Source organism: Toxorhynchites rutilus, chromosome 2 (assembly GCF_029784135.1).
Source record: "Toxorhynchites rutilus septentrionalis strain SRP chromosome 2, ASM2978413v1, whole genome shotgun sequence".
In the NCBI taxonomy this organism is placed as follows: domain Eukaryota; kingdom Metazoa; phylum Arthropoda; class Insecta; order Diptera; family Culicidae; genus Toxorhynchites; species Toxorhynchites rutilus.
The window spans coordinates 109,589,276-109,616,467 of NC_073745.1; the positions used below are offsets into that span (position 1 = coordinate 109,589,276).

The window sequence follows — 27,192 nt, forward strand, 5'->3', positions numbered from 1 at the left end:
TTATGAAGTTGGCATCTCGTTGGGAACAAGTCATCGAACAAAACGGCGCATATTTGACTTAAAACAGATGATTGTAACTAATTTTATGAACAAATGAAAATTAAAAAAAAATACCGCAGGACTTTTTTGACAGCCTAATAATTCGACTACGAGTATATACAATTTTAGACTCGATGATATACAGTCCAAAAAAAGTAAATCATTATATTTTTTTATATTTCAAGCGAAAATTGAATATTTCAACGTTAAACTGGAAGTTGATTGGTTCTGATGAGTACAATGGAGTGATAATCGTGATTCTGGTAGATTCTATATGAACGTTCACCAGGAATTATTTAAAATGATATTACAGCGAAATTAAAAAAAAGATAAGAGTTGGGTGTCAAAGAACGAATTGTAGAGCGGTTAGAGAGCTTTAATTAGGTTCATAGAAACATTCAAGTTTATTATGTACTTTTTTTTATAAAATTAAAAATAACACCCAGAGATCGAAAATCTCGCTCAGCTGCGAGATAAGTATTTAGTCAATCAATCTAGTTTTCGATGAGTTGTGCAATATTGAAATTTTCGTCTCTTCCTTTTCACCGAAAATTATTTTTCGGAGGGAGAGAAATGTGGAAAAATCTCTTTGTCTCTCTAAAGTTCAACGAGAATGCTTTTTCGTCTTTCATTTAGTACTAAAAATAGCTAAAAATCAAAGCTAACTTTACCAACGTTAGCCTGTTTGGACAGCGTCTCAACGAACTGCATTTGAACAGCGTCTGAATTGTACAAATATTAACCCATCTCATGTTCACTTCACGATGAAACCCAATGTTACCGCATGTTTTCATGCAATGTTTCCAGCTGTACTAAAAAAGTGAAAAACCATTATCGACATCGAGAAGTCACTGAAAACGAAACCATTTTTCGCCTAATAATAACTCGCCGAAAAATAAAATCGGCATTGCGTTTTTCGCGAGGATCAAAGTGAGCGTACAATCTCTCGTCTCTCATATTTTCAACTATTTTTCCCTGTGGGTGAAAACACATATTTTTGCTTTCAAATTGGCGAGCATTTCGATCTCTAATATAGGGTGTGTCACATCAAATTGCATCACGGAAAAAACGCTGTAGAAATTCGCCCAGTAGACCGATCCTTACTTCGAGCCCAAGCCCGTATGCTCGCACCTTCCTCTTTACCCCGTCCATAAGGTTCTGTACAACGTCAGGTTGTAGTTTTTTTTTGAACAGAAATCCATTTTCTCTTGAAGTCCGCCTCCGATTTGACAACTTTTGGATTTTTCCGGAGGGCCTGCTTCATAATCGCCCAATATTTCTCTATTGGGCGAAACTCCGGCGCGTTGGGCGGGTTCATTTCCTTTGGCACGAAGGTGACCCCGTTGGCTTCGTACCACTCCAACACGTCCTTTGAATAGTGGCTCGAAGCGAGATCCGGCCAGAAGATGGTCGGGCCCTCGTGCTGCTTCAATAGTGGTAGTAAGCGCTTCTGTAGGCACTCCTTAAGGTAAACCTGCCCGTTTACCGTGCCGGTCATCACGAAGGGGGCGCTCCGCTTTCCGCAAGAGCAGATCGCTTGCCACATCATGTACTTTTTGGCAAACTCGGATAGTTTCTGCTTGCGAATCTCCTCCGGAACGCTGAATTTGTCCTCTGCGGAGAAGAACAACAGGCCCGGCAGCTGACGAAAGTCCGCTTTGACGTAGGTTTCGTCGTCCATTACCAGGCAATGCGGCTTCGTCAGCATTTCGGTGTACAGCTGAACCTTTTATGTACGCAAGCCCTCCCGCTGCTTGGTCCGCTGGAGGAATGAACTTGACAAATTCAGCTTATTGGCGACATCCCGAACCGAACTTCTCGGATCACGTCTAAACTGCTTAACTACGCGCTTGTGATCTTTTTCACTGACGGAGCATCCATTTTTGCCGTTCTTCACCTTCCGGTCGATGGTTAGGTTCTCGAAGTATCGTTTTAGTACTCTGCTGACCGTGGATTGGACGATTCCCAGCATCTTACCGATGTCCCGATGTGACAACTCCGGATTCTCGAAATGAGTGCACAGGATTAATTCACGACGCTCTTTTTCGTTCGACGACATTTTTCCAAATTTACGAAAAATTGACAGTGAAGCATGGCCAACGTGATCTATACACTCTTATCTGATTATAAACGAAAGCTGAAGATATAATTCCTAAAAATTAAATTTCTACAGCGTTTTTTCCGTGATGCAATTTGATGTGACACACCCTTTAGCACCTTAAAAACCACAAACTTTTATTTTCTTATCTTCTAAAACGTAACTTAAATCCACTGATTTGGAAGTTTCACAACGATACCCTGTATCAAATTTCCTCTTCTTTCAAAAGGAAGGCGCTGCATTGTTCTACATAGCGTAACTTTGGATAAGAGCCAGTTTAAGGCAAACAAAGCTCGAAATAGAGAAAAAGTTCAATAGCTCTGTAATTGTTGAAATTCGAACATATGCGTAGAAGGATTTTTTTTTATCAAATATGATCCTCTATCACCACTTGAAAAAATTGTTTTTTTATGTGAGAAGGGTTTTTTAGACTTCAAGAGGATGAATCAAAAATTAAATTCTGTTTTTATATTCGAAAAACGAAAAATATATGTATGAAAAACAAATAAGAAAAAAAATGTAACTCGATTGTATACAGTGAAAAGAAATTGAAGACTGTACATAATTGAGTCCGTCCTTTACTTATATAATCGATTTAATTCTTGATAAGAAAACAAGAAAGTTTGCAGCAAGGTTCAACATACATTGTACACTCATTTTACGTCTGTTATTAGATCTCATCGTCTTAAATCAAGAGTTGCATTGCCCACTTTCTAACTCCAAGTCGTTCTTCCACTTTACAATTAAATAATGTACCAAAATAGTCTTACATCCATTGTTCCACCATAATAAATGTTCAGTATTTATTGAGAGAGAAAAAATTTAAACCTCACGTCAGATTTCTCATATGATCTAAGTTTGTTCCTTCACACATCATTCCGAGCGAAAAACACATTGAAGCCATCACAATCCAACGGGCCATTTAGTCAGTGTTAATGAAGCTGCACATCTCTGATTCTGATTTTCCCCAACTGTTTCATCGTGAGATAATACCAGTATTGTAGCGCTTGTGAACTAATATGGATGGATGGATTCCCACCGTCTCGAGTGCGAGCGGCAGTTTGAGAAGATAATTAGCAAGCAAGAAAATGATATCACTTCCATCGATGATGTGGGGGGGATAGCAAGCGAAGCGAACCGATACTGATTAAGTCGAAACTATTCTCGACCCATTTTATCTCCAGAGTGCGTTGGGGAAGTGTTTAACGCGTTGAACGATGATTCCATTTCAATGTAGATTATGATGTTGCTATTTCCGCGACTTTATCTCAAAATGGGTGGATCGGAGAAATTTATCCCGAGGCGCAGCATGATGTATCGTTTTCATGGGCGTATTCACGATACGGATTAAACGGATCAGTTTCAACCAGTGAATAGGCACGATAATTGAATCGCGAACCATGCGCTGCTAGCCCCGGCATCGAGTCTTACAAATAAGCTACCAATCAACCTTTCTCTAAACGGTCGCGTGGACATCGTCCAGGGGCGAGCTCGTTACACATCACTCGTCCGCTAGACGAAAACTTTAAAACCCGTCCCATACATGTTTTTTATTTCTTTCGAATTGCATAACCTCGAAGACGAGGCCACGGGAACCAAATCCGATAGTTTAAATACACCAACACAAATTTTCATCGCTGTGTATGTGTTTGTTATTGTATTGATTGTCTCCCTGCAGCCGTCTATTGGCTTGGAAACCGTAATTGAAACATAAAAATGCAAGCAATTGTGGCTGGGCGGTTTTATCGATTAATGATCACACAGCGGGTTTTCCATTTACCGTTGAGCGCCAAGTGAAGCGGAAAATGAAAACAAGCGAAAGGAAAAACCCCCTTCAGACAGACGAAAAACTATGCACCTGTAGAACATTTCGTCCCGTTGTGCATCGAGCTGCATGCAAGCTGTTAAATGGTAGCGGTGGGGAGAAAAACATAAGTAAGAATGGAATCAAACCTGTTCATAATTGATTTTTAAAGCTGACGAGGAACAAAAAAAAGCACGACAATCAGCTAGGCGGTGTTGGTTCTTACGGATTTATGTTGGTTCTAGCACTCATAACGGTGGTAGTAATAGTACTGAAGTGATGTACCGTTGATCGAATCAGAACCCGCGCTCAGCATGGTGTTTCGATCGGAAATCACTGAAGCGCATAATGGAGAAGCGCCAAACAAAGCGAAGCAATCCAATGCTGTCAGGAGTTCGACGAACTCCACGAGCGCATTTCCTGCTGCTTGACATTTACTCTGTTGGAGCACAAACAATCTTATTCTGCAAAGAAAACATCACTCCATCGGTTTCATTTTTAGAAATACCACAGCCTCTGCCTTCGCGAGAAGTGCACTAAGAAAGGTAGAGATCACTGTAGTTGTTATTCAGTTACCCAATTAGGTTACTAACGAACGCAAATAAGTTACACTAAAATGAGCAACAAGCATTGTATTCATTCCACTGTAGATTTGCTCTATTGGAAGGCAACGATTTATGGCTCTGTAACTATGATTCCGATTGCCAATTGCCAATATGAATGTTATGTTGTTCACAAGCCTCTGTATGGCCGGAGTGGTTATGGCCGGAAAAATGCATACCAATCGAGCAGATTGGTCGGAATTTCACCCAGCTATTGCACCTATCCCACAAACGCGGGTTCCAAATGGATACGATATGTGATCACGAATCTGGCCCGAACCAGAGCATGAAGCATCGGAACGCGCCGTGTGTCGAGGAATGGTAGTTTATAATTATCGACATGCAGGAGTGCATTGTATGATTTTATGCTAATGTTCGCATTGTGTGTTTGATTTGTGCTTGAGGAATGAGAAAATAAACGGATATTCATCGAGAAATGGGGCTTGAGAATACGAATTGCGGACGATTCTCAGGACAAAAAAATAGGAAAGATATATCTTTTCCAGCAATGAAGCGGTGTTGTACAGGATCTGCTAATCCAGCGGCAGAGAAGTATAAGTCAGTTTCACTGTGATAACAGTTTTTACAGTAAGCCTCACAGTGAAAAATTATGGATATTTAATAAACTCCATCAGAGAGTAGTATTCAATTGAAGACCATGTTGAAGTTACTATAAAAACAGGAAGCATAACCGCAAGGTTGACGTAGGACTGTCGTTGATTTAGTGATTATTTGTTTGAAGATGTATCTGACCCTTTTTTTCAATGATTGGATGATTGAATATTTGGAGGAGCTCGAAAACGAACAACTTGTATGTAGCGAAGGAAAAATATTCAGCAGAAGAAGCAATCACGCAAACTGGTGCGAAATTTATTCTCTGCTTTCTTATGTTAGACCTACACATGAAACATTGCTTGTCACCAACTCTCAAACTCTTCCTTTTTTGTGTGATACAATTTGTATACCATTTCCAAGAGACAAAATATCTGTCACTTCCAATCAGTCTACATAAATTTTGCTCTTACTCTGCCCTTCTTCAAAACATCTACTTCCCGTTTGAGAAATGATTTAGCGAAAATCGTTCACCGGCGAGCGTTAAGCGGAAATGTATTGTCTTTCTCAAGATTCATCTTGTAGCTCTAATAAGTTTGATTGAATAAATTACAAAAAAGTATGTAGTGGATCACAGTATTTGATAAACTTTTTCGCTTTAAATAAATTACGAATTCTGAGAAGAACTATTTGATATGTCGAAAAGGGAACAAAATCTCTCGTGTTGTGCGTGATGATTTTACGCTGTTTTCTCAGTTGCTTCGCCACATCAATCTTGTAGCAGCGATATCATGCTCGAGCCGTGATCGTTACGTAACAAAATTCCATTTTTATTGCAACCAGCTCAACTCTACTTTTGAATACGCCTTTGAAGATTACAATTCAAAAACATAGCCCGACATAAAGTCTAACCCAAAATGTTTCTTCAATTATATAAAAATAAAATTAAAAAGCAATAGTTTCCGTCACGCATGCACCTTGACGAAACCGTTGAGAATCTCAGAAGATATTTGAGACCTCTTTGCATTTCAAGAAGTTTATATTGGAACATCTAAGGACGACCGAGATCGTGATTTCTTTGCATTTCTTACAGAATTTCCCTGCGATGTTGGCGTCAGACAACTAACTGCCAGTGAAATTTTTGATACATTAATTAAGCTTGACGTCTCGAAAGGGCCAGGTTCTGACAGAATTAAATTTCATATTTTTATATATTCATATATTTATAAAAAAATATTACATCTGAATTAACTCGTCCACTTTTATGGCTTTTCAATAAGTTATTGGAATCGGAAAGATTCCCAAAGTATGAAAAACTCCTTTCTTTTAACAATCTTCAAAACCGGTAATAGATCCGATGTATGAAATTATCTTATCTATATTCACTTTGACTGCAATGGGTAATGGTAATCAAGTTGAAGCTCTATACACCGACTTTAGTATGGCTTTCGATCGTGTTGATATACCATAGCTATTGGAAAAAAATCATATTTGACTGATCGTATGCAAATAGTAAGATTTAATGAAATAAAAAATCGAAACCAATTATTGTTACATCTGGATTCCCTCAAGGCTCTCATTTGGGACTACTTTTGTTAATTTTGTTTGTTAATGATGTTTGCGTGTTCCTTGAAAGAGTTAAAACATTTATCTACGCAGATGTTATGGAGCTGTATATGAAAATAAAAAAAGGAGAAAACTCTAAAACATTCAAAAATGAAGTTCCGTTCTTTTATACTTGGTGCATTAAGAGTTTATTACAGCTGAACGTTAGAAAATGTCCTTTGATATCTTTTGCAAAAAGAAGAACATCATTGAATAATACTATTGGGCTCGAAAATCAACTCATAAACATATGTGTTTAATAAATCTTCGTTGATCATTATAATACAACTAGCTGACTCGGCAAACTTCGTTTCGTCCAAAACGTATTTTTCGTTATCACATTCACTAAGCGCACGTTCGTGGGTCCAGCTTTCCCTTAGAGAGGGGGACGTAGTGTCGAACCACCATAGAAACGTTTATCGATTCCCAAAACCTCTATATGCCAAGTTTGATTCCATTTGCTTGATTAGTTCCCGAATTATTCAGTCCTTCCTATCTAGAGGGGACCTCCCTATGCCAGATTTGGTTCCGTTTGCTTGATTAGTTCTTGAGTTATGCTTCATTTGTATGGTAGTCCCCTTTTAGGGAGGGGGATGAGTGTCGATTCACCATCGGAACGTTTCGTGCTCCCTAAAATCTCCACATGCCAAATCTGGCTCGATTTTTGCTTGATTAGTTCTCGAGTTATGCAGAAACTTGTGTTTCATTTGTATGGCAGCCTCCTTTTAGAGAAGAGGAGGAGTTTCGAAGCACCATAAAATCGTTTATCGATCTCTAAAACCTCTATATGCCTAGTTCGATTCCATTTGCTTGATTACTTCTCGAATTATTCAACTCCCCCTTCCCCCTTTGGAGAGGGGGAGGAGTATCAAACCACCATAGAAACATTGCCCTCTAAAACCTCCATATACAAAATTTGGCTTGGTTTGATTGATCATTTCTTGAGTTCTTCAGAAATTCGTGTTTAATTTGTATGGCAGTCTCCCCTTAGAGAGGGAGGAGGAGTGTCTTACCACCATAGAAACATTTATTGCACTCTAAAACCTCCACAAGCCAAATTTCGTTTCATTTGCTTGATTAATTCTCGAGTAGTGCAGAAAACATAGTATTTTACATACGCCAGGTCAATTCTCGAATATTACAATATTGTATGGTCCCCCTACTTCACTTATAACTTCACACGATGACAAAATTGAATCTACACCTTTTTTTTATTTTATGCTCTTCCTAAATTATGCTGGTCTTCATATGTTTTCGCTTCATTTGAGGCACGTTGCATGCTAACCGACATGCAAAACTTTAAAGAATGTCGACATGATTCTATTTATTATTGACATCATATCACAATGAGCGAACTCAGAAGAAATAACAGGAAACCAAAATTTTACGCACCTATTAGGCATTTGAGAAATTCTATCAGTTTCTACATAGATCACCGAAGAATGAATCACGCCAAATACAGTTCTATCAATAGTATGATGAGCATCTGTAACAAACACAGCAAAATAATTGATGTAACCATGTCAAGGTCAATGCTTGAAGACTATATAATATAATGAGAAACAGTAAATTTTATCATCATTATTATATTTGAACAACATGTGTAGTCTACGCTGGTTTGACGAAAAAAATAAATAGATAAATAAATATTTCCATTATGTAACTTGTTAAAAAATTAAACGAATTAATTATCCAGCAATCTTTTTAGTTTAAAGTAAGTAGTATTAAGCAGTATCAAGTATTACAAATGTATTGGTAAGTTGATGACTAATAAACAAAACAGAGAGACATTGAAGAACATTTTTCATTTGAGAGCAGACATTCTGCAACAACCCTTAGAAGAAATCGAAAATATACTAACTCTGGAATGATTGATCATCAACATCCAACACCAAATGATATCATTCGTAATTCTAAGAACGTACTCTGTATCTGAGATAGCTGCAATAATCTGACAATCACATTGCGGATGACCGGTACCGACTCCAATTTGTCTGTGTGAGTCGCTTCTTGCGAGAAAAACGATTAAAACACAATAAAAAAAACTTGACATACGCTCGGCCTCATGTTGCGAAAGTCGAATGACATATTTGATAAAACTCAAACTGGATGTTTTAGTGCATCCAATGTATTCTCCATCATTTGGATCCTTGGAGTCGTTATCTGATTCATAAATCATCCAAATCACCTGAAAATGGTCAATTTTTTTCAAATCGTGTATCATTACCCCGCCGTTTGACAAATCATGTTTTCCCACAGAGAAAAACCTGGTTGCTCCGTGCTATGGAAACTGAAATGTTCTGTCTCACGCTACACCGAATGTATGAGACTAATTTGCTGAGTCCACCGGCAATTACCGTAATTATAACCATGGGTCACAAAACTGCGCGCTACAACTGTATCGTTTTGTTTCGATAGGTTACATTCCGGAAACCAAAGAGGACTTTTCCGCTGGTTGTCGTGATTGTAATCTGAGTCTCCACGCCACCAACGGATGGTCACAATTGTTTTACTGCTATTAATAATGATCGTCATCTGGTTGACGGTCGGAAGCTAATTTTCCTTGCGTGTGATTTTCCTGTGACTGTACTATGCAGCTGCTCAATTAGTTAGACGGGGCTTGCACAAAATCTAGATATATTCGTTAATATTGTTTTTGTTTCTCTTATTGCTTCCAGATTCCGCAAACGGGATGATGGCGCCGTCCCCCTCCAAGAGCACTAAAACACAGCATCCGTCGTTCATCATAACGGCGGATTCGGTGGATTCCAGTCCCGTGCCGTCCAGTCCACCTAGTACAGGTAACTTTTTTTTGTGGCACTAATCTGATACCATTCCGTCGCCAATGGTGCGAGCATACGTGTAGAGAATCGATCGATAAAATTTATTTATGACGGAAAACTAAATTTCTCGCGCTATCGATCAACCGGTGTGTGCAAATCTGCATACCCGGATGAAATGTGAATTTAAATTCAATTCGAAGGGGGGAGAGGCGATAAATGAAACTCTTTCCTTGACCGCGAATCTGGGTATGCACGATTCGAAAGATATTGTGTTTCTTTCATCTCCAATATGCACTATTTTGCATATTATGGCTTCCACTGTTCGATGCAGTAGCTCCCTATCGAGGGTAAACGGAAAAAAGGAAATCGATGGGGCCGTGAGCCATACATATGTGTAACAATTTGTCGGCGGAGAGAAAAATTAAGCTCACGCATATCCCATTTGTGTCACTAATTGGTGGAATTAAATGGGACAGGTACGACGAAATGGTTCATCCATTGATTGACGTACAGGTAATGGATGTTTATTTATAGAGTGATAAACGACAACCATCGTCATATTCATAAGTCAAGGATGAATGATAGTTTTGTTCAAGCGAAATACGTAAAGTCGGTGGCTTCAATAAAAACTTCCAAAGAGAAGTAAATATTGAATGTGGGAAAACTTCCTAATATTTGTTGGCCAATTATTATTCATGAGCTGGAGGCACGGTTCATCATACGAGTCAAGTTATTATGGGTGCAGTATAAGATGATTTCCGCAAGTCTCAAACTATTCGTTAGTTGTAATCAACTTTAACCATTAAGTGTATTTTTTAAAGATCTTAACTACATATAAGATAGGTATATCTAAACATCCCGAGCAAAAACTTGCGGTAGTTGCTACCGCCTGAAGAATCAAACTATGTTAGAAATAGAAATAGAAGAGCGAGTATTAAAATGTAGGGCATGGTCATCAATACAAATACAAATGAAACACAAATTTCTGCATTACTCGAGAATTGATCAAGCGATTGAAACCAAATTGGGCATATTAAGGGTTTAGGGTGCAATAAATGTTTCTATGATGGTTAGACTCTCGTTTATGCTGTGCTAGTTGAATTAAAGCTAGGCACACACACACAAAGTCGCGCTAAAGCAAACAGAACAATAAACATCGGCAAAATGATCCGCGCTGTCACTACTACATCTACTGCTAGCATAAACGGAACCCGGTGAAAATCTGTTCTCGGGTTTTCCAAATGAATGGAATTCATGGATTCTGTTGAATTCTGGATTCGAATTGAATTCACTACGGCAGGAGAACCGGTTCGTTATAAATTCACATACTTTTCAGATCAATAAAACACTATCTACGACCGTAATTTAAAAATAAACGAGGAGCGTGAACGCGCACGTCTATCACCAACCGATGCTCTCTCATTCACCTGAAAATTTTCGGAAAACTCTGAAAGAAAAAGGAAAAATTCGGAAAATTAAATTCTCATATGTTCTACAATTACATAGTGACAAGTGCTATTAATCCATTTGATGTTTTGCGCTAGCGAAATTGATCTTTGTTCGAGACTGGAAATGGACTTTAATGTGATGAAACGCACTCCTATATCTTTTTCTATCTATACAAAAAAAGGATCGCCAGATGTGTTGATAAGAGCAGAACTCGAGGAAGGGATTGTCCGATTTAGGGCTGTCTTTATTTTATATTTTCTTTATAAAACATTTATTCCATGTAACGGAGAAACATGTCATTTACAAGTGGTTGAAAAATCTCGAACGAGAAATGTGATGTGTGATCTGATATTGTAATGATGAGTTTTGTTAGAAATACTAGGAATTTTATAGTAAAAAGTAAATTCAACGGAGACGAATAGAAGATCAATAAATGAACATTTCTGCGATTGGACCCATGAACTTGCTCATAGTAAGGAACCATGAATGTTTTAAGGTCTTCTTCTTGAATGGCGTTAACGTTCCCTTGTGGAACTTTTGCCGTCTCAACGTATGCATTAACTAGCGTCATTTTATTAATACTTGGTTGAGATTTCTTAAGCCAAATAACATGCCTTGAATGTATTCCGAGGGGCAAGCTCTTGAACACGCGTGACCACAGTGCAAGTCGAAGGAAATTTCTTTGACGAAAAATCCCTCGGCCAGAACGGTAATCGAACCCGAACACCCGGCATTATAATGTGAGGCGCTAACCACTCTGCCACGGGTGCACGAATGTTTGAAGGTATCGATAACAAAAAACAAATTTTTGGCGGGACGAAGTTTGCCGGGTCAGCTAGTATTTAATAATTTTATTACTCTTATTGAGCCTCTTTGGTTATTTCTTTTTCATAATATTGCGCTTTGAATAATTCTATAGCCATGAAGTAAAATTATGTGCATAGCAGTAGTCATATAGTACCAAGAGTAGAGAGCTTTGACTCTTTAATTGTGATGTTTAGCCCAAAGGGCCTGGCCGGGTAAAGGAGTAAAAAGTGCCCCAAACCAAATCACCAGCTGTATGGCAAATATTGTATATGATATTAAATAAGAAATTTTGACTGTTTTTATGAACCTCTACATGGTTTAACATTGGATCTATAGTGAAAAACGTACTTTTTCGTTTATTTCACGCCATCCTCAAAAGCTTCGAAATAAAAATTTGAGAAAAATACTGAATGTGCATCTCTCTACGATGTATTAAAAAAAAAAAAAATGGTGAATTTTTCACCATAGATCCTATGGTGTACCATATAAGGACTCATATATATGGTACTACTGTCAAAATGTTATATTTAGTACCCTATACAATATTTTCCATACAGCTGATGATTTGATTTGGGGGTACTTTTTACTTCCTTACCCAGCCAGACCCTTTGGAAAAATAAAAAAAAATATTCTTTTGTACCGCGCAACTCGGAAAAAATCTGAAAAAATTACACATATCTAGAAAAGCCGTATGAACACATTTAAATATGAATTAGAATAGCACTGAATCTCTAAATCCCAAACAAAAATTTTCAATATTTCAATATTTTTTTAGTACTTAAATTTTTGATGAATTTTTTTTTGATCATTTTTCTTGATACACCCTAGTGAGATGCACATTCAGCATTTTTTTTTCAAATTTTTATCTTGAAACTTTTCAGGATGGCGTGAAATAAACGAAAAAGTACGTTTTTCATTATAGATCCTATGTTAAACCACATAGGGCTTCAACAATCGCCAAAATTTCTTATTTAATATCCTATACAATATTTGCCATACAGCTGGTGATCTGGTTTGGGGGCACTTTTTACTCCCTTACCCGGCCAGGCCCTTTACATTTTATCCTCTACAAATAACTGTGTTACGAACATTTTCATCTACGGATTATTATGGTTTAGATTTCAATATTAAAAAATATGAGAAAAATATTGCTATCACTTATCTCACTAAAAGGACAATTTACGCAGTTTTGCGCTACAGCGGATAGTGTTCATTTGAAAGCTATGTGTTTACCTAAATTTTGCATGTAATCACAATCGTGGCAAACTGCGGCAACAAAACTTTTAAGCTGGTTTTCTACAAATAATCCCTCTTTTATTAATTTCTATTTAGTCGGGAAGTATGCTCAAATTTTACAATATCTAATGAAAGAGATTTGTTTTGTATAGTTTTCGTACAGCTTTTCTTTTGACGTCAAAAAATCCAAGCTATCATTGAAGCTGCAGGTCGTTTCAAAGGGATGTACTTTCTTTCAAACAATTGTCAAAAAACGTCAATATGCCAATCATAAAAAAAATCAGATTTGATGATATTGCGTTCAAATTTTGAGATCTAAGCGCTAGAGTGTCATAACCAAAAATTATTAATTAAGAAACAGCTGAGGCAATTTTCATTCTTTGTTGCCCTGTAGCCCGCACTAGACAGCCTCTGTTATTGTGTCATTGAGTCATGATTCGTAGCATGTAACAAACGTAACAAACGAATGCCACTGGGGAAAATTACTTCTGCAAGGTCATATTCGAACAAACGAAAGTAAATTATTCAAAAAAACGTTCAATCGGCAGTGCTTGCCTGGAATGAATAGCTCCCGTTCGATAGAGCGAAAAGCATTAAACTAAGCCGCCAGTGGGCGAGGAGCATGAATTACAGCGCCGGCGTGAACGTGTTAATTATAATTCTTGTAATCTATATAAACAAGAATTTTTTTCACTAATGCCACTTTGAATCTCTGGCAAATCCGGAACGAACTATTTTACAGTTATATTTCTTCTAGACTAGCCTTCCATTTTTCAATGTACTCCAACGCAGTGTCATAAAGATTTTCCACAGTTTTGATAAATTGAACCTCCTGTTTTTTTTAAACTTATTTTGGCTTAACGTCTTTACAACATGGTCTTATTCACGATGCTTCTTGGGTATCGTTCGTTGATTCGTTTAGAGGAGCTGCTGTTTCTGGGGTTTATGGCTTTCTTAGAGACTAGCAATGCCCATTGCTCATCACACCACACCCTAGACACCAGTGCAAGCCAGGAAAACGTTCTTTGGCGATAGAACGTTTAACCACTAGGCCTTGGGGACCACAAGCACCATATGTTCCACAATTATGATAAATTTAGCCAACTGTATTTCACCTGAATCACTAATTCCTTCAGTAAAGAAGCCAAATCAGAAAACATGTCACGTTTTTATGAATTAGTTTTAACGTTAATAACTATTTTTGCTGCGAAGCAAAAACGAAAGTGGAACGAAAGTGGAAGATTACATATCAATCAAATAGGAAATCCATAAAATGTTTAAATTAATAAGAATTGGAAGCATGCCCATTTTCACATACATTTGTTCTGTGCATTTCTGTGCTTTCTATACCCAGGAACGAGTGGATTCGTGAGGTATAATTTTTATATATCACTGCAAATAAAGCGTGGGTAAATCGCTCGCTCGGAATTGAAACGCAGCGCTCGTTTGTACGGATACTGTGGAGAGAGGAGATATTGCAAATTAGCCCCGCCCGTTTATAACTTATTGGGTATAAATAAACCATTTGCGATTTCTAATAATCAGTTTTGCTCCAACAGTTTGTAGTCTCTCCTAATGCTGATGTCACACACAACAGTTTGGCTCCATACAAAGTTCAAGAGCAAAATCACGTCAGAGGATCGAAGAAAATATTTTTTGAAAACAATCACTCAGTAATGCGACAGAGAGCATTTTGTCGTCAATTTAACATTCCTTGCGCTAAATTGAACTCAGTTGCGAAAACGGTTAAAAATCTGTATACTGTAACCTTTGAAGAGTGTAAATATAGTACTTTGGGTTCCCTTGGATCGGCAGCCACCTAATAGCGAAAGTTCTTTTAGTTTGCAACCCCACTGCTGTGGAAGCAATCCTCTTCATTACTCGAGAAAACCCCATGTAAAGGGATGTCTGAAGCTTTTATTTACAATGCCTTTTGCGACAGATATGATTACGTACATTTAATTTCTAAGTTAATGTGATTTTGTAGAGATGGAACTATAAATCATAGAGATGAACCAGCCTTTGGCTGAAAATCTCTTTAATAAAGAAAGAAAAAAAAACTATAAATCAAAGCGAAGCAACGATAGATTTGTGCATAGACCGTCCCGGTGACTGCTCTTACTCATAGATTTTCAGGAGTTTTTCAACTACTACACCTTCCAATTTTGACCCTTAGAATTGTGCTTCCTGTGGCAGTCACACGGGTCAACCATGTTCTCATAAATGAAGGGGATGAAGAAGTCCCGATATTCACCCGACCAAACTATTGTGGTCATTACAAATGGGACACACAGAACGGCGAATACGCCAAGCAAATTTTATACATGTACATTAGGGTACCAGTGAAAATGGTCATCTCGAATTTCAAAAAGTTACCACATAAAAAATGTGCACCACCTCAAAAAACACCCTAAGAGAGAGTGGCGCAAAGCGTCCCTCCTTGGGTGATTTTTCGATTTTCAAAAAACTCAAACTTTAACTGCTTTGCGTCACTCTCCCTTAAGTCCGATTGAGCTGAAATTCGGCATAGGGTGTTTTTTCTAGGTGGTGAACATTTTGTATAGGGTAACTTTTTGAAATTTTAGGGTCGATCCCATACATTCATTGGCATCCTAATGTACATACTATTTCAACAATGGTTAAAACAAATTTGGACGAAAAGAATGCATAAATCTATCTCATTTAGTATGATATATGCGAGTGGCCACTATGCCCCCACCACGTGACCACTTTACCTCATGGTCGAACAAATGTACGATTTTCATTTTTTTTCTAATGACGAAAAATGTACTATTTCAAATTTCTATAGTAAAAGCCGCTTATATCTTGAACAACAATGAGTTAAACTAAGCTGACTCATTAGCAAAGGTAGGTGCAATTGAAGGCGATATTTATCAGCGTCAAATCGCCTTCAATGAATTTTATTCTTTAGTCCGCAAAAATACCATAGTTAACTGGCAACGCAAATGGAACGAAGATGAATTGGGCCGGTGGTTTCACTCGATTATCCCTAAGGTTAGCCTCAAACCATGGTTCAAAAGTCTGGACTTGAGTCGGGACTTTATTCGCACCTTCTCCCGACTCATGTCCAATCACTGTTCGTTAGATGCGCTACTCTTTCGTATTAATCTTGCCGACAACAATCTTTGTGTTTGTGGCCAAGGTTACCACGACATCGAGCACGTTGTTTGGTCGTGCGAGCTGTATCTTGTCGCCAGATCGAATTTAGTAGTCACCCTTCGGGCCCGAGGAAGGCAGCCCAATGTGCCGGTGAGAGACGTGTTGGCTCGGTTAGACCTTGATTACATGTCCCAAATATATGTATTCCTTAAAGCTATCGATCTTCGTGTGTGATTGTTCTTATACCCTTAGTTTTTCCTTTTCCTTTTCCTTTGTGAGAGATCGGATCCCTTCTTAAGAATAAGATGAAATGTAAATACATATTAGATATAAGATAGGTTTAAGAATTGAGTGTGATGAGTGTGATTGAGAGTGTGAGTGTGATCAATGTCAACATATCCTCATATCCCCTCCTTTTCCTGAAGAAAATATGTCACCCTTCTAAACTCGAGTTGACCGCGAGTAATCGGTTTCCTATATTATTAACATTAGAATTAAGGAAAAATGTATATATATACTAGTAACAATACAGTAAGGAGTTCGGCTCCTTTAAACCTATGTAACTGAGCCTGTAAAAATAAACGATATAAATAAAAAAAAAAATAAATGAGTTAAACTACAATATTTTTCCGAAAACGGTGATTGAAGCGGTATGTGGACGGAGGAAGTGGTAATAATCCTTAGGGTGACCACTATGCCCCCACTTCCCCTAATATTCTGTTCGTCTTTTGGAACTATTGGATGAGTTATTTATTGTTTTTTCATTTTCAGTAAGCCTTATTTTACTTTTCGCTTATTGAAGATTTCTATCATGGACAATGCTTTCATAAAATAACTAATATAGTCACAACTGAAATATGTTCGTGATTCATAAATTTCGAATTAAAGTCGTCTTTGAAACCGTTGAGAAGCTATAGACAATAGCAGGTTAAGTATAGGAAAATAAGCTATAGCCTCACACTATTGGACATTCATCCGCTGATGTTTTGTATAATGCACTGTTGTATTCAAAAGTAACACACTGACTAGATGGGGACAGATATCAAATGACAACTTTAAGTAAAAATCTCACGTTTCTAGTTTCACAATAACAAACTTCGAATAATCGAATTCATTATTGCATGCTCATTTACCGTGTTTTTTCATATTTTCAATTTTTCAGATGCACCCAAATCTCAGTGTTCCTCTTTGTCAGACGGCGAATCGTTCGAGTGCTATGGCGACAATGACATGTCAATTTCAGAGAACGGAGGTGTAGATCTGGAACTTGCCCCAACACTTAACTCCACACTCATAGGGTATGTTTCTATTTGTTTTTTTTTACTTCTAGTGCGAACTGCTACTTTCGTATCGGCTAATATACTCTTTATATCCATTACCGCAATCTTTATTTTGCCCTAGCTAATTTTAGACATATAATGTCAAATAATAGTGAATTAATTTATTTTTCGTTTGCATTCGTTTGCGCCATTTTTTTCTCTTCCTTTCCGTCCAAACCAAAACAACGCGTAGAGAAAATAATAATAACAATAGCACCGGCATCACCAGACACACATGGAGCCGCATGAGCTTACGGGGTGCGCCCAAAAGGTATGCAATCACATGTTGTAGCTTCACCCATCGCAATTCATCGGCACCGCATTTTGTTCATTCGCGCACATACACACGCATATATACACACACATACGAGGTGTTGAAAGCTCCTTAAATTAGACAGCTGATCGGCAGCATGGTGCTGCGGTTCGTTTCCAATGCACTTGGTGAAAACAAAATGATGATAGTGAATTGCAAAAAAAATCATTTCCATCATTTACCCATCCAATCATTCCGCTCACCATACTCATGTTTTATTGTTTTCATTCTTGTTTTTCCAGCCAAAATAATGAAAATCTTCCAAACAGACGATGGGGCTCAATGAGACAGTAAGCGAAATTTTATTTTATTTAATGTATTGGTATTTGGAAGGGAATTGGTTAGTCCGGTACATGTTCCAGCGTTTGTTTTAAGTTATATCATGATGTATTTTTCAATCACCTTCATTACGTTCTGACCCTTCTGTGGTTGAACGCACTCAATTTGTTGATCCTATCTGCTGTCAATCTAATACAAAAGTACGAGTATGATAATGTGTTGTCCAAAGTATCCAGGGTTCGATGTCCCCCGAAAAAGAGTTTCTCCTTTCTCCGTAATGCGCCGTTCCTTCGATATACAAATATGTACAGTTGATTTTGGTCATTACCCTTTCGCGGTGACAACCGTCTAAGGCCGCGTTTCTCTCTGATTGCGTGCGAAAAATCGGCGGTCAAAGCCGCCGGCATTAAGTATAGCCGTGGGACGACGAAAAGAGATTGGGGCACTAAATTGTACGCTATTCCACTTGGTGGGTGACCTTGCCGAGTTGCACCCTAATAAAAACGATGGAAAATTATGTTTTGGAGATTCGTAATAGGCTTCTGTGTTCTGCTAAAGGTCACTAGCGGACGTGAGCGTTCGAACTCTTGCGTGGGTAGTTTGCATTAGCTCGTTCCATTTCACCTTAACATTCTGCATAATAACCACTTAAGACTGAACAGCGTTCGGATGAGTAGGTTCAGTTTTTCCGCACAACATTTTACAAAGTATTGCTCTAACGCCGCAAGAAGTACATAGTCGCCGTTCGCGTAAATATAGACCAAGTGCGAGACATGGAAACAATTTTCCCGTAACAGCTTCCTGGCCTCATCGAGTTTCCAGCCGGGCTGCGACGATATGTGACACATTTCCCGCTGTCTGCATGCTTTTCATACCTGCGGTTGATTTTTTCTGTGTTAATCAATCTCTTCCTTCCGCCATTCGCAGTGTGCCAATTTCATGAGCGCAGTTTGTGTTGAATGGAGTAAGTCGGCTCTCCCATTCACGTTGGGCTTCGTCGTGGAATGTGCACACCCATGCCATGGCGCGTCAGGCCTTCGTCATCTGGTTGCTGGTAGCGCTCGGTGGTTACCTCTCATTTTTTATGCATGCATCATGGATACCTGTAGTATTATATCTCCCTTTATGTTTCTGTTTTACGTACAGTTCGTTGTTTGTCGTGTGCTTTCTATTTACCTTTCTGCTTGTACGACGCCAGACCCACAAAAACAGAAGCGCGCTCGCTTTTATGGTCGTATTGTAGGAGTTTGAGTGCGTCGTGCGTCAGTACAACTATCTGTTTGTCATATACTCCACACTGACGCCGTCAATATTTGGCACACCGTGATTGCTGGCTAGGGGATCTTTGGGTGCTAATATTTGGAGTTCTAATATATATCAACAATTGTGTTGATTGGTTGAGTTATGAGTTATCAAAAGTAGCTTTACTTGAAGCTTTTAATTCTTAATGTTTTCATTTGTGTGCAAACTGGACCGCAATATATTCTCATATTTCTTTTCAAACATTTACCTGATGCCTTTCAAATGTCGTCTGTTTACAGGTAGTGTTATTGCATATTTTTGATGTAGGACTACATTTTTGATTTCTATATTGGTTGGTTACGCTACGAAATTGAAAATGATACATGCAACGTAAGTTTAAGAGATTCAAATACATACGAACAATTTAACGAATAAAATAGGTACGTTTTCTTAAAAAAAATTTTCGCATTCTCCCACAACACGTAACATTGTTCCAAACAATTCAGGCGTTAAATTGCATGGTTATCCTTCCCTCTTACGCTCGGTTTTTAACCCTTCACAATGAAGACAACTTTATGCGAATTTTTGCAAACATTTTTCGTCAAACAATCAGAACGAAGCGCGGGATTTTTTGCGAAAGAGCGATAAAAGGTAGAACTTCTCAAGCTTACGCTGTGAAAAAATACGAATTCTTGTTGATTTGACAATTGCCTCTGCTCACATCAGAAAGTTGGAACAAGACAATCAAGATGGGTGCAACACGATATAAAAAAATCGCTCAGCTTCACATCGATGGAACGATGTAAGCAATATTCAAGCTTGCTGCATGATAATAAATAATTTTCAGAATTTCCGTTTTTTCTCTACTGAACTTTCTAATATTAAATTGTATCGAGTTCGAGACATACTTGAACTCACATTCATGAGTAATATGAGTTTGTTTCACCAATCTCGCACTACTTGTTTTCGTTGTAAGGACGATATTTTGACAGATTCGCATGATTTCGTAGTTCAATGTGATGACTTTAGCGAAAACATTTCGCAAGAACTAATTTCGCACATTATCAATTCGCTCATTCTAAAACAAGCATTACATGTTTTTCGGACAAAGCGAATCGATAAGTGTTAGGTTTTTATATTTTTCTGCCAACACCAGATGCGTGGGATGGAGATGATTTTTGAAGATGAGTCTACTCTATTATTCCCAAAATGTCGACGTGAGATTGGTTGAAAAAGTTTAATGTTGAATTTCCCGATTTAGAGGTTCTTTCAGAGCCACCATTTGGATTATTTAACTAGTTAAATTAACGAATTTCCGAATGAATAAGAGCCAAATCCGTTTTTTAACAATTATAGTCAAGCTTCTGTTTGTGCCCATACGCATACTCTTATTATCTGTTATAAATAAAAGAGCAGTTGATGGTAATAAATTTTCTTATTTGCACGTTTTTATGACAATTTTTTTTCAATAGTAAAATTTAAAATACAGTCATATTTCGATATAAGGCAACCTCGAAATAACGTAACTTTTTACGATGTCCTAGAATTAAAAATTAACAATACAGAAATAGTTTTTGGATAATAAATTATTTCGAATGAATGTTTCTAGTAAGTTTTATAAGTACCGTAAAATGGGGTAGCATTGGTCTTTTTCTTAATATTTTGTGAATATGTCCTATCTAAACCCAATAATATGATGTTTCATAGTTTCAAAATATGTACTTTATTTTATTCAATAAAGTTGAATTTATCGGTACATTTAGCTAGTTGAAGCATTTCAGAAAATATATTTATCGATTCGTGTTACTTTTACCTGAATTTATTTCATTATTTTTTAATAAAAAGGAACTTGTGGAAAAGCAACGTACAGATGGCTTTGTATTACAGTCCACGACAATTTCCCTTATTAAATACACATGCCTTCAACCTGATATTCTTGGACGGTCTTTCCACTTGGTATTATTATGACATTTTTTTTAACTTTTAGCATAACTTTGAGCATGTTTCAAAAACAAAATTCAGAGGAATTTCCAGTTGGAGATAAAGAAAGTCAAACATAGAAACTATAAAATAAACATTGATACTAGCGATGAAACGGATATCCGGCCTGTCCGGTCAATATTTACTATCCGGCCGGATACCAAATTTTGGAAAATATCCACAATTTCTCATCAACACAACATGAATCATAACAAAATAGCTCATTAGATAGCTAGCACAGCATAGCGAAACCATTTATCCACAACTAAAAATAAGGTTTGAGTACTGAAATGCCAGATTTTTCAATTAAATTCATATTTACTCATAATTTAATTTATGAACAGTGCTCAAAATTACCCAGTGGTAAATTGTGATGAATAAATAATGAATGTTCAGATGTTGATGTTTTCATAGTTTATTATGTTTATGTAAAAAAATCTTCTAAAATGTAATCCTTTATTCGCTTCATGCAAACATGCAGTGTCTTCCAGTTTCGTATTCGCAAATAAAAAGCCGAATTTCCGACTCCCCTACATTTTTATGTTTATACGTTTATGTTATTCCTGAAAACTTCAATAAAATACTTTTCACTTCGTGTGGAAAATTGACTTCCAAAATTATTTCCAATATCTGAACGATTTAAATGTTATCTTCTATATATATATATAAATCTCGTGTCACGGTGTTTGTTACCGAACTCCTCCGAAACGGCTCGACCGATTTTGATGAAATTATTCTCAAAATACTTGGTAGGTATGAGAATAGGTTGTAAACTATATATGATACCGGTAGGATACCGATAACCATACATTTAATACCGAATAGGGTGGCTCTATGCAGAAAAAAAGATCTGGATATTTTTTTCAAAAAATTGACTTCATACCATACATATAACCTTAAATTTTGACCCCAATTCTCTATTTTTAATTGCGATTTATTTATTTTTGTGTCAAAAATATTCTAATAATTTAACCGTTGTTCGTTTTTTCAGCAGAACGAATTTATTTAAGTTGTTCAATGACTGATGGCGTAACGCCCGCTTCATTGAAAATCCATCTACAAATACACAAGTAACATCAATTCATCTAAAGCAGGGAGCATCTCCGACGAGCTGGAAGCCTTTTTGAATGAGCACAATGAGTTATCGAAATTCTTCAAATCACATTTGCTCGGATTACAAAATGACAATCACGTTATTGCCATCAACCCTGATAAAACATCAGCTGGAGAGCACGTGGGTAGATCCAAAGCACAAGCGCTGCTGGAATCATGATAGCACGGTGACACGAGAAATTGAATGCGAAGAAAAAACAATAATCTGGAATTCATCGTTGACACACACCGTTCATACGACCCTCGCTATGTTCTTCTCCAATGGCACTAACGTTCCCAAATTCAACGTAGTACTACTTGCGTCATTTTTATTAGTAAATAGTTGAGATTTCTATGACGAACAATACGCCTTGAATGTATTCTGGAGTGGCAAGCTCAAGAATACGCGTGACTACAGTGCAAGTCAGAAGGGTTTCTTTAACGAAAAATCTCTTGCATAAACATTAGACCAACGAGACCCCGTCACAGATACTTAATTCATTATGAACATCATTTCTCATTTTGATTTAATATTTATGAACATGCGACGAAACAAACAGAGGGCGCGCTAGAAGGATTTTTATGTTTATCATATGGTGATTTGACATGGTCAAGAAACGCCAATTCAAGATATCGTAAGCTGTGCCAACAATTTATGGTCGACATATACGCGAAGGTAGAGATTGAACGACTGCAATTCTTACTACACTATCAGCAAAAGCGGTGCGAGGAATAATACATTCACTTGCGAGACACTATCATGAGCCACGCCGACACAGCTTTAGTTATAGCCAGGCCAAAGCGCAATGCATTGTCATGACATTGCGCGTGTGTTCAAACACAAAATGAAGTTCGATCGTATTCGTCCCAACATATTGTTGGTTGTATTCTGTTGAATACAACTTATTTTGACCATTGTTTCGCGACAAGGCGAACGAATTTAAGTGTGTTTTCGATTTCGATCGAATTGTAAAATCCGATCACTCATATGCATATATGAATATTGAGTTCTACAAATCGGTGAAGAGTAATAAAAACATCCATGAGTAAAGGAAGCAATATGGCTGTGTTTCAAACTTAGATTACCGATGTGAATACTCCTCGATTGAATGCAAACGATAAAATAACGCGATTCCAAACAGGCCGATTAATTTGAACGTTTTCCAATTTATGAACGAGACCAAGCTGTTATAAACTAAGCCATGTTGAAAATCACATGCACGTATTTTCTAACAAGGAGACAGCAATAAATATTGATTTTTTATATTTCATTTTTTCTACTTTACGACAAACTTATATTACTTTTTTCAGTTGACGTTTAACTTTTAAGAGATCAAACATGTCAGTTACGTTAATGAAATACACCAAGAAACATCATATAACCTTTCGTTCAAATCATTTAATTCGTTTTTTTATCGGTCACATTCGATTTACACTAACAATACATTAGTGTGTTTTATTCAACACCCAAAATATTCACTAGAAATAATTTATTTGGCAGAACAACGTTTGCCTGGTCAGCTAGTAAATTTATAAAGTGTGTGCACCCATGGCCGAGTGGTTAGCGTCTCACATTATCATGCCGGGTGTTCGGGTTCGATTCCCGTTTTGGCCGAGGGATTTTTCGTCATAGAAATTTCCTTCGACATGCACTGTGGTCACGCGTATTCTAGAGCTTGCCTCTCGGAATACATTCAAGGCGTGTTATTTGCTTAAGAAATCTCAACTACGTATTAATAAATGTCGCTAGTTAATGCATACGTTGAGACGGCAAAAGTTCCATAAGGAACGTTAATGCCATTCAATATAAATTTAAAAAGTGGGTTTTCAAATTCGGTGAGGTCGGCAAAATGGCTTGATAAACTAAAATATCTGAGTATCGGAAAAGAGGGTATTTTTCTGGGTGTTTAATATATTGAATCTCGGCTTTCTAAAATGACATAAGCAGCGAGACTCCTGGGCTTCTTAGAGACCCTAAAAATCGCAAAAAAAACTAAAATTCCTCAATGTTTCGCCTAAAAGTAGACAACTGAGCCGAAGTTTGGGCGAAATTGGAAAAATATAAATTTACACCATCCTAAATATTCAAAATTTCTTATTTGTTTCTTATGTCAAATTTCTTTATCAAATCAACATACATGGTTTGAGCGAAATCGTTTTTTTCCTGTCTACCCTTTTTATGGAATCGCTGTATTTTCTGTATAAATGTAAGATTCAATTAAACCATGAAGCATTTTTCTTCTGTAATCATTTGGTTCGGGATTTCATTGTTATTTGTGATTTTTATTATAGTTGTTATACTTTTATGGATCATTTATAGTTATATTTATTAGCGGGAAATATCCTAGTATCCTGATAACTGCCAACATGAATGTGTATGTGTTTTCCACCTTCCTGCCCGAATCACAAAAATTGATCATAGATTATAATTAATGGTTTAGATTTTTTTTCTTCTCGAAAGTTAATCGTTCGGAGACCGCAAATATGACTCAGGCAGAAAGCACTAAGGTAAATGATGTTGGTTTGTCCGATTTCGGATATTTTCATATTTTCAACCAGTAAATGCAAATCGGGGTTTCTTCATGAAAATCACATGTTGTTGAAAGCCCCCATTCTCTAGTTGCTGATAATACCATAACGCATTCAAATGGTTCACTTTGTTTTTTTTTAACGATTTTCTTTAAGGAGAAATTATGATCATGGATTGTTCGAAAAATGATCATGGTTTGTCCGGGTTTAAAATCACCATTTTTGAATGAAAAAATCGAATTTTCAAGTAGATGTTGCGTTTCTCATTGCTTGAGTTGACTGTCATCATATTGTTCCATTCATAATTTGAGCTTTCTTAAAAAATAATAATCAAAATTTACTAATTACATTGCTAATGTTGATTTTGGCTTAAGGGGATAACCAACACATCGCACGTGTGATTCAATCATAAACAAACACTGTTCACCTGAGGGTATGAAAACCGAAGCGGCGCATCTTTTAAAATAGACATAATATGAATATAAACCTCTTTTAGCCAAAAAACTTTAGGTAGCGAGCAGCCAACAGAAGTTTTGTCCGACGCGAAGTCTGAAAGCGAAATTGTTTCGAGGAGTCGATAATCTGTGATAAATGAAAGATCTTACACCGCAATGCAATACCGATCGTTCTTAGAATTTTCTTAAATTTTTCTTAATTCAATTTTAATTTCTTTTTTCATTTCACTACAGTTATGGGCGCAAAAAAAATTCACCCGCATTTGAAATCATAGTGTTCCAATATGGCATTTTTATATACTTTTCAGAAGGAATACACTCAAAATTTCAGAATTTTTTTATATGAAATATTTTAATTTCAGAAACATTTTCATTTTATTTTTGAGATATATTTTTGAAAATGTTAAGTGTTGTTTCATTTATAAAAAAAATCATTTGTCTCCATTATAGCAGTCGCGATATATTGAATCAATGTAGACGCATGGTTTTTTATAAAACAACATTTAACATTTAATAAAAATCGATTTCTATCAATTCTGCCACGAACAGCTGAACTGCTGCACTGAATAAGATATCGAATGTTTCAAATTTCCAATTGTTCATCGGAATAACATTTAAAACACAACGATTATTTGATTCCATAACAGTGTTATACACAAAATAAAAATCTCTTTTAATTTGCATAAAGAAAAGTTGTTAGAAAAACTTAGGACGATATTTCCATTCGATGAAGAAATGATGAAAAATAAAATTGGTAACAACCATATAAAGATTTTTTTTTAATCAATTCTATCCAATAACTCACTAGTTAGAACCGGTCGTTTTTTGACAAATTCTACGTGAAGTAACTCTATACTACACTAGGCAAACCCCGATTGACCCCATCGCTCGCTATCTGGTAGGGATAACGCAACTCCAGCGCAACTGTTTTGCATTCTCTTCTTTTGTCATCAGCCATCATCGGACTCCATGCCCTCCGCCGGCTGTCACGGGCCAAACCACATCCACCTCTAACCCAGGCTACCAAAGCTCGCGATTGCGTGATGTTATTTCACGGGACCGACACACACTGGATCGGGGATCCATTGCAATGACCACTTTGGGGAATTATGGGGGACACAAGTGATGGCACGAAAGAGAGATAAAAAGCAAAGACACACAAATCACGCGAACTATTTGCGAACCGTTTTTGGAAGAACGTGCACGCGCCAACACTCGCCAACTCGCCATTCCGACTGGTTCGAATTCGCGTGGCTCAGTGTGTGCTGGCTGGCTTTAAGTCCCTATGGGTCACCCCCCGATCCAATCGAGCTTCAGTACCGGGGCGGCTAGGTGTGTGTCAGTCAGTTGTCGTATCGCCGCAGTTCGCGCTAGTCGTGCTTTTTCAGTATCTCCTTCCTCGCGCTTACATCTTTTGTCGCGGTGACAAGTCGAACCGAAATCCAATGTTTATTCCCTGCTGCTGAATTGTTTTCGTCTGATCCGTACTGTTTTTGGCAGCGTGACGTGTGATGTGGTCCAGACCGTTGCGAAGTTTCTCACCATTTACCTACGCGCGGTTTGCGCTGATCGCATGACGGAACAGTGATATCATCGGACCCCGGCTGCAGCAGCAAATCTGTGTGTGAATTAACGTTTTGGAGATACAAGCAAACGAAAAAAAAATTCTTGCCGAATACGGTTACGGCCTCGCAATCTCGCGTGCATGATTCACTTGGAGCCGGGATCTTTACAAGTGCATGCCATTAGTGACAGCTTTAGTGGAGTTCGATCTGTTTCTTGAAGTCATTGCGGCCATCGCCGTGCATAATTGGATAAATGTTGCAATCGTCAGTGTAACTATTTCTGCTGTCGTGTGCTGCTGCTGCTACTGTTGTGTTTTTGTGTA

The 27,192-nt window shown here is 37.4% G+C and overlaps 1 protein-coding gene across 14 annotated transcripts in view; it reads left to right on the forward strand.

Annotated features, from left to right (window-relative positions):
• Positions 1-27,192, forward strand: part of LOC129764511 (rab11 family-interacting protein 4A) — a 244,434-nt gene that overhangs the window by 76,551 nt on the left and 140,691 nt on the right. For 7 of the 14 annotated variants that reach the window (XM_055763654.1, XM_055763653.1, XM_055763657.1 and 4 more), the window contains 4 exons: positions 9,379-9,501; positions 17,258-17,393; positions 17,608-17,685; positions 17,970-18,017. In XM_055763654.1, the coding sequence (XP_055619629.1) occupies positions 9,379-9,501; positions 17,258-17,393; positions 17,608-17,685; positions 17,970-18,017 (385 nt within the window). Of the gene's footprint in view, positions 1-9,378; positions 9,502-17,257; positions 17,394-17,607; positions 17,686-17,969; positions 18,018-26,652 lie in introns of those variants that run through there. The other 7 variants (XM_055763661.1, XM_055763662.1, XM_055763663.1 and 4 more) reach the window with 5 other exon arrangements.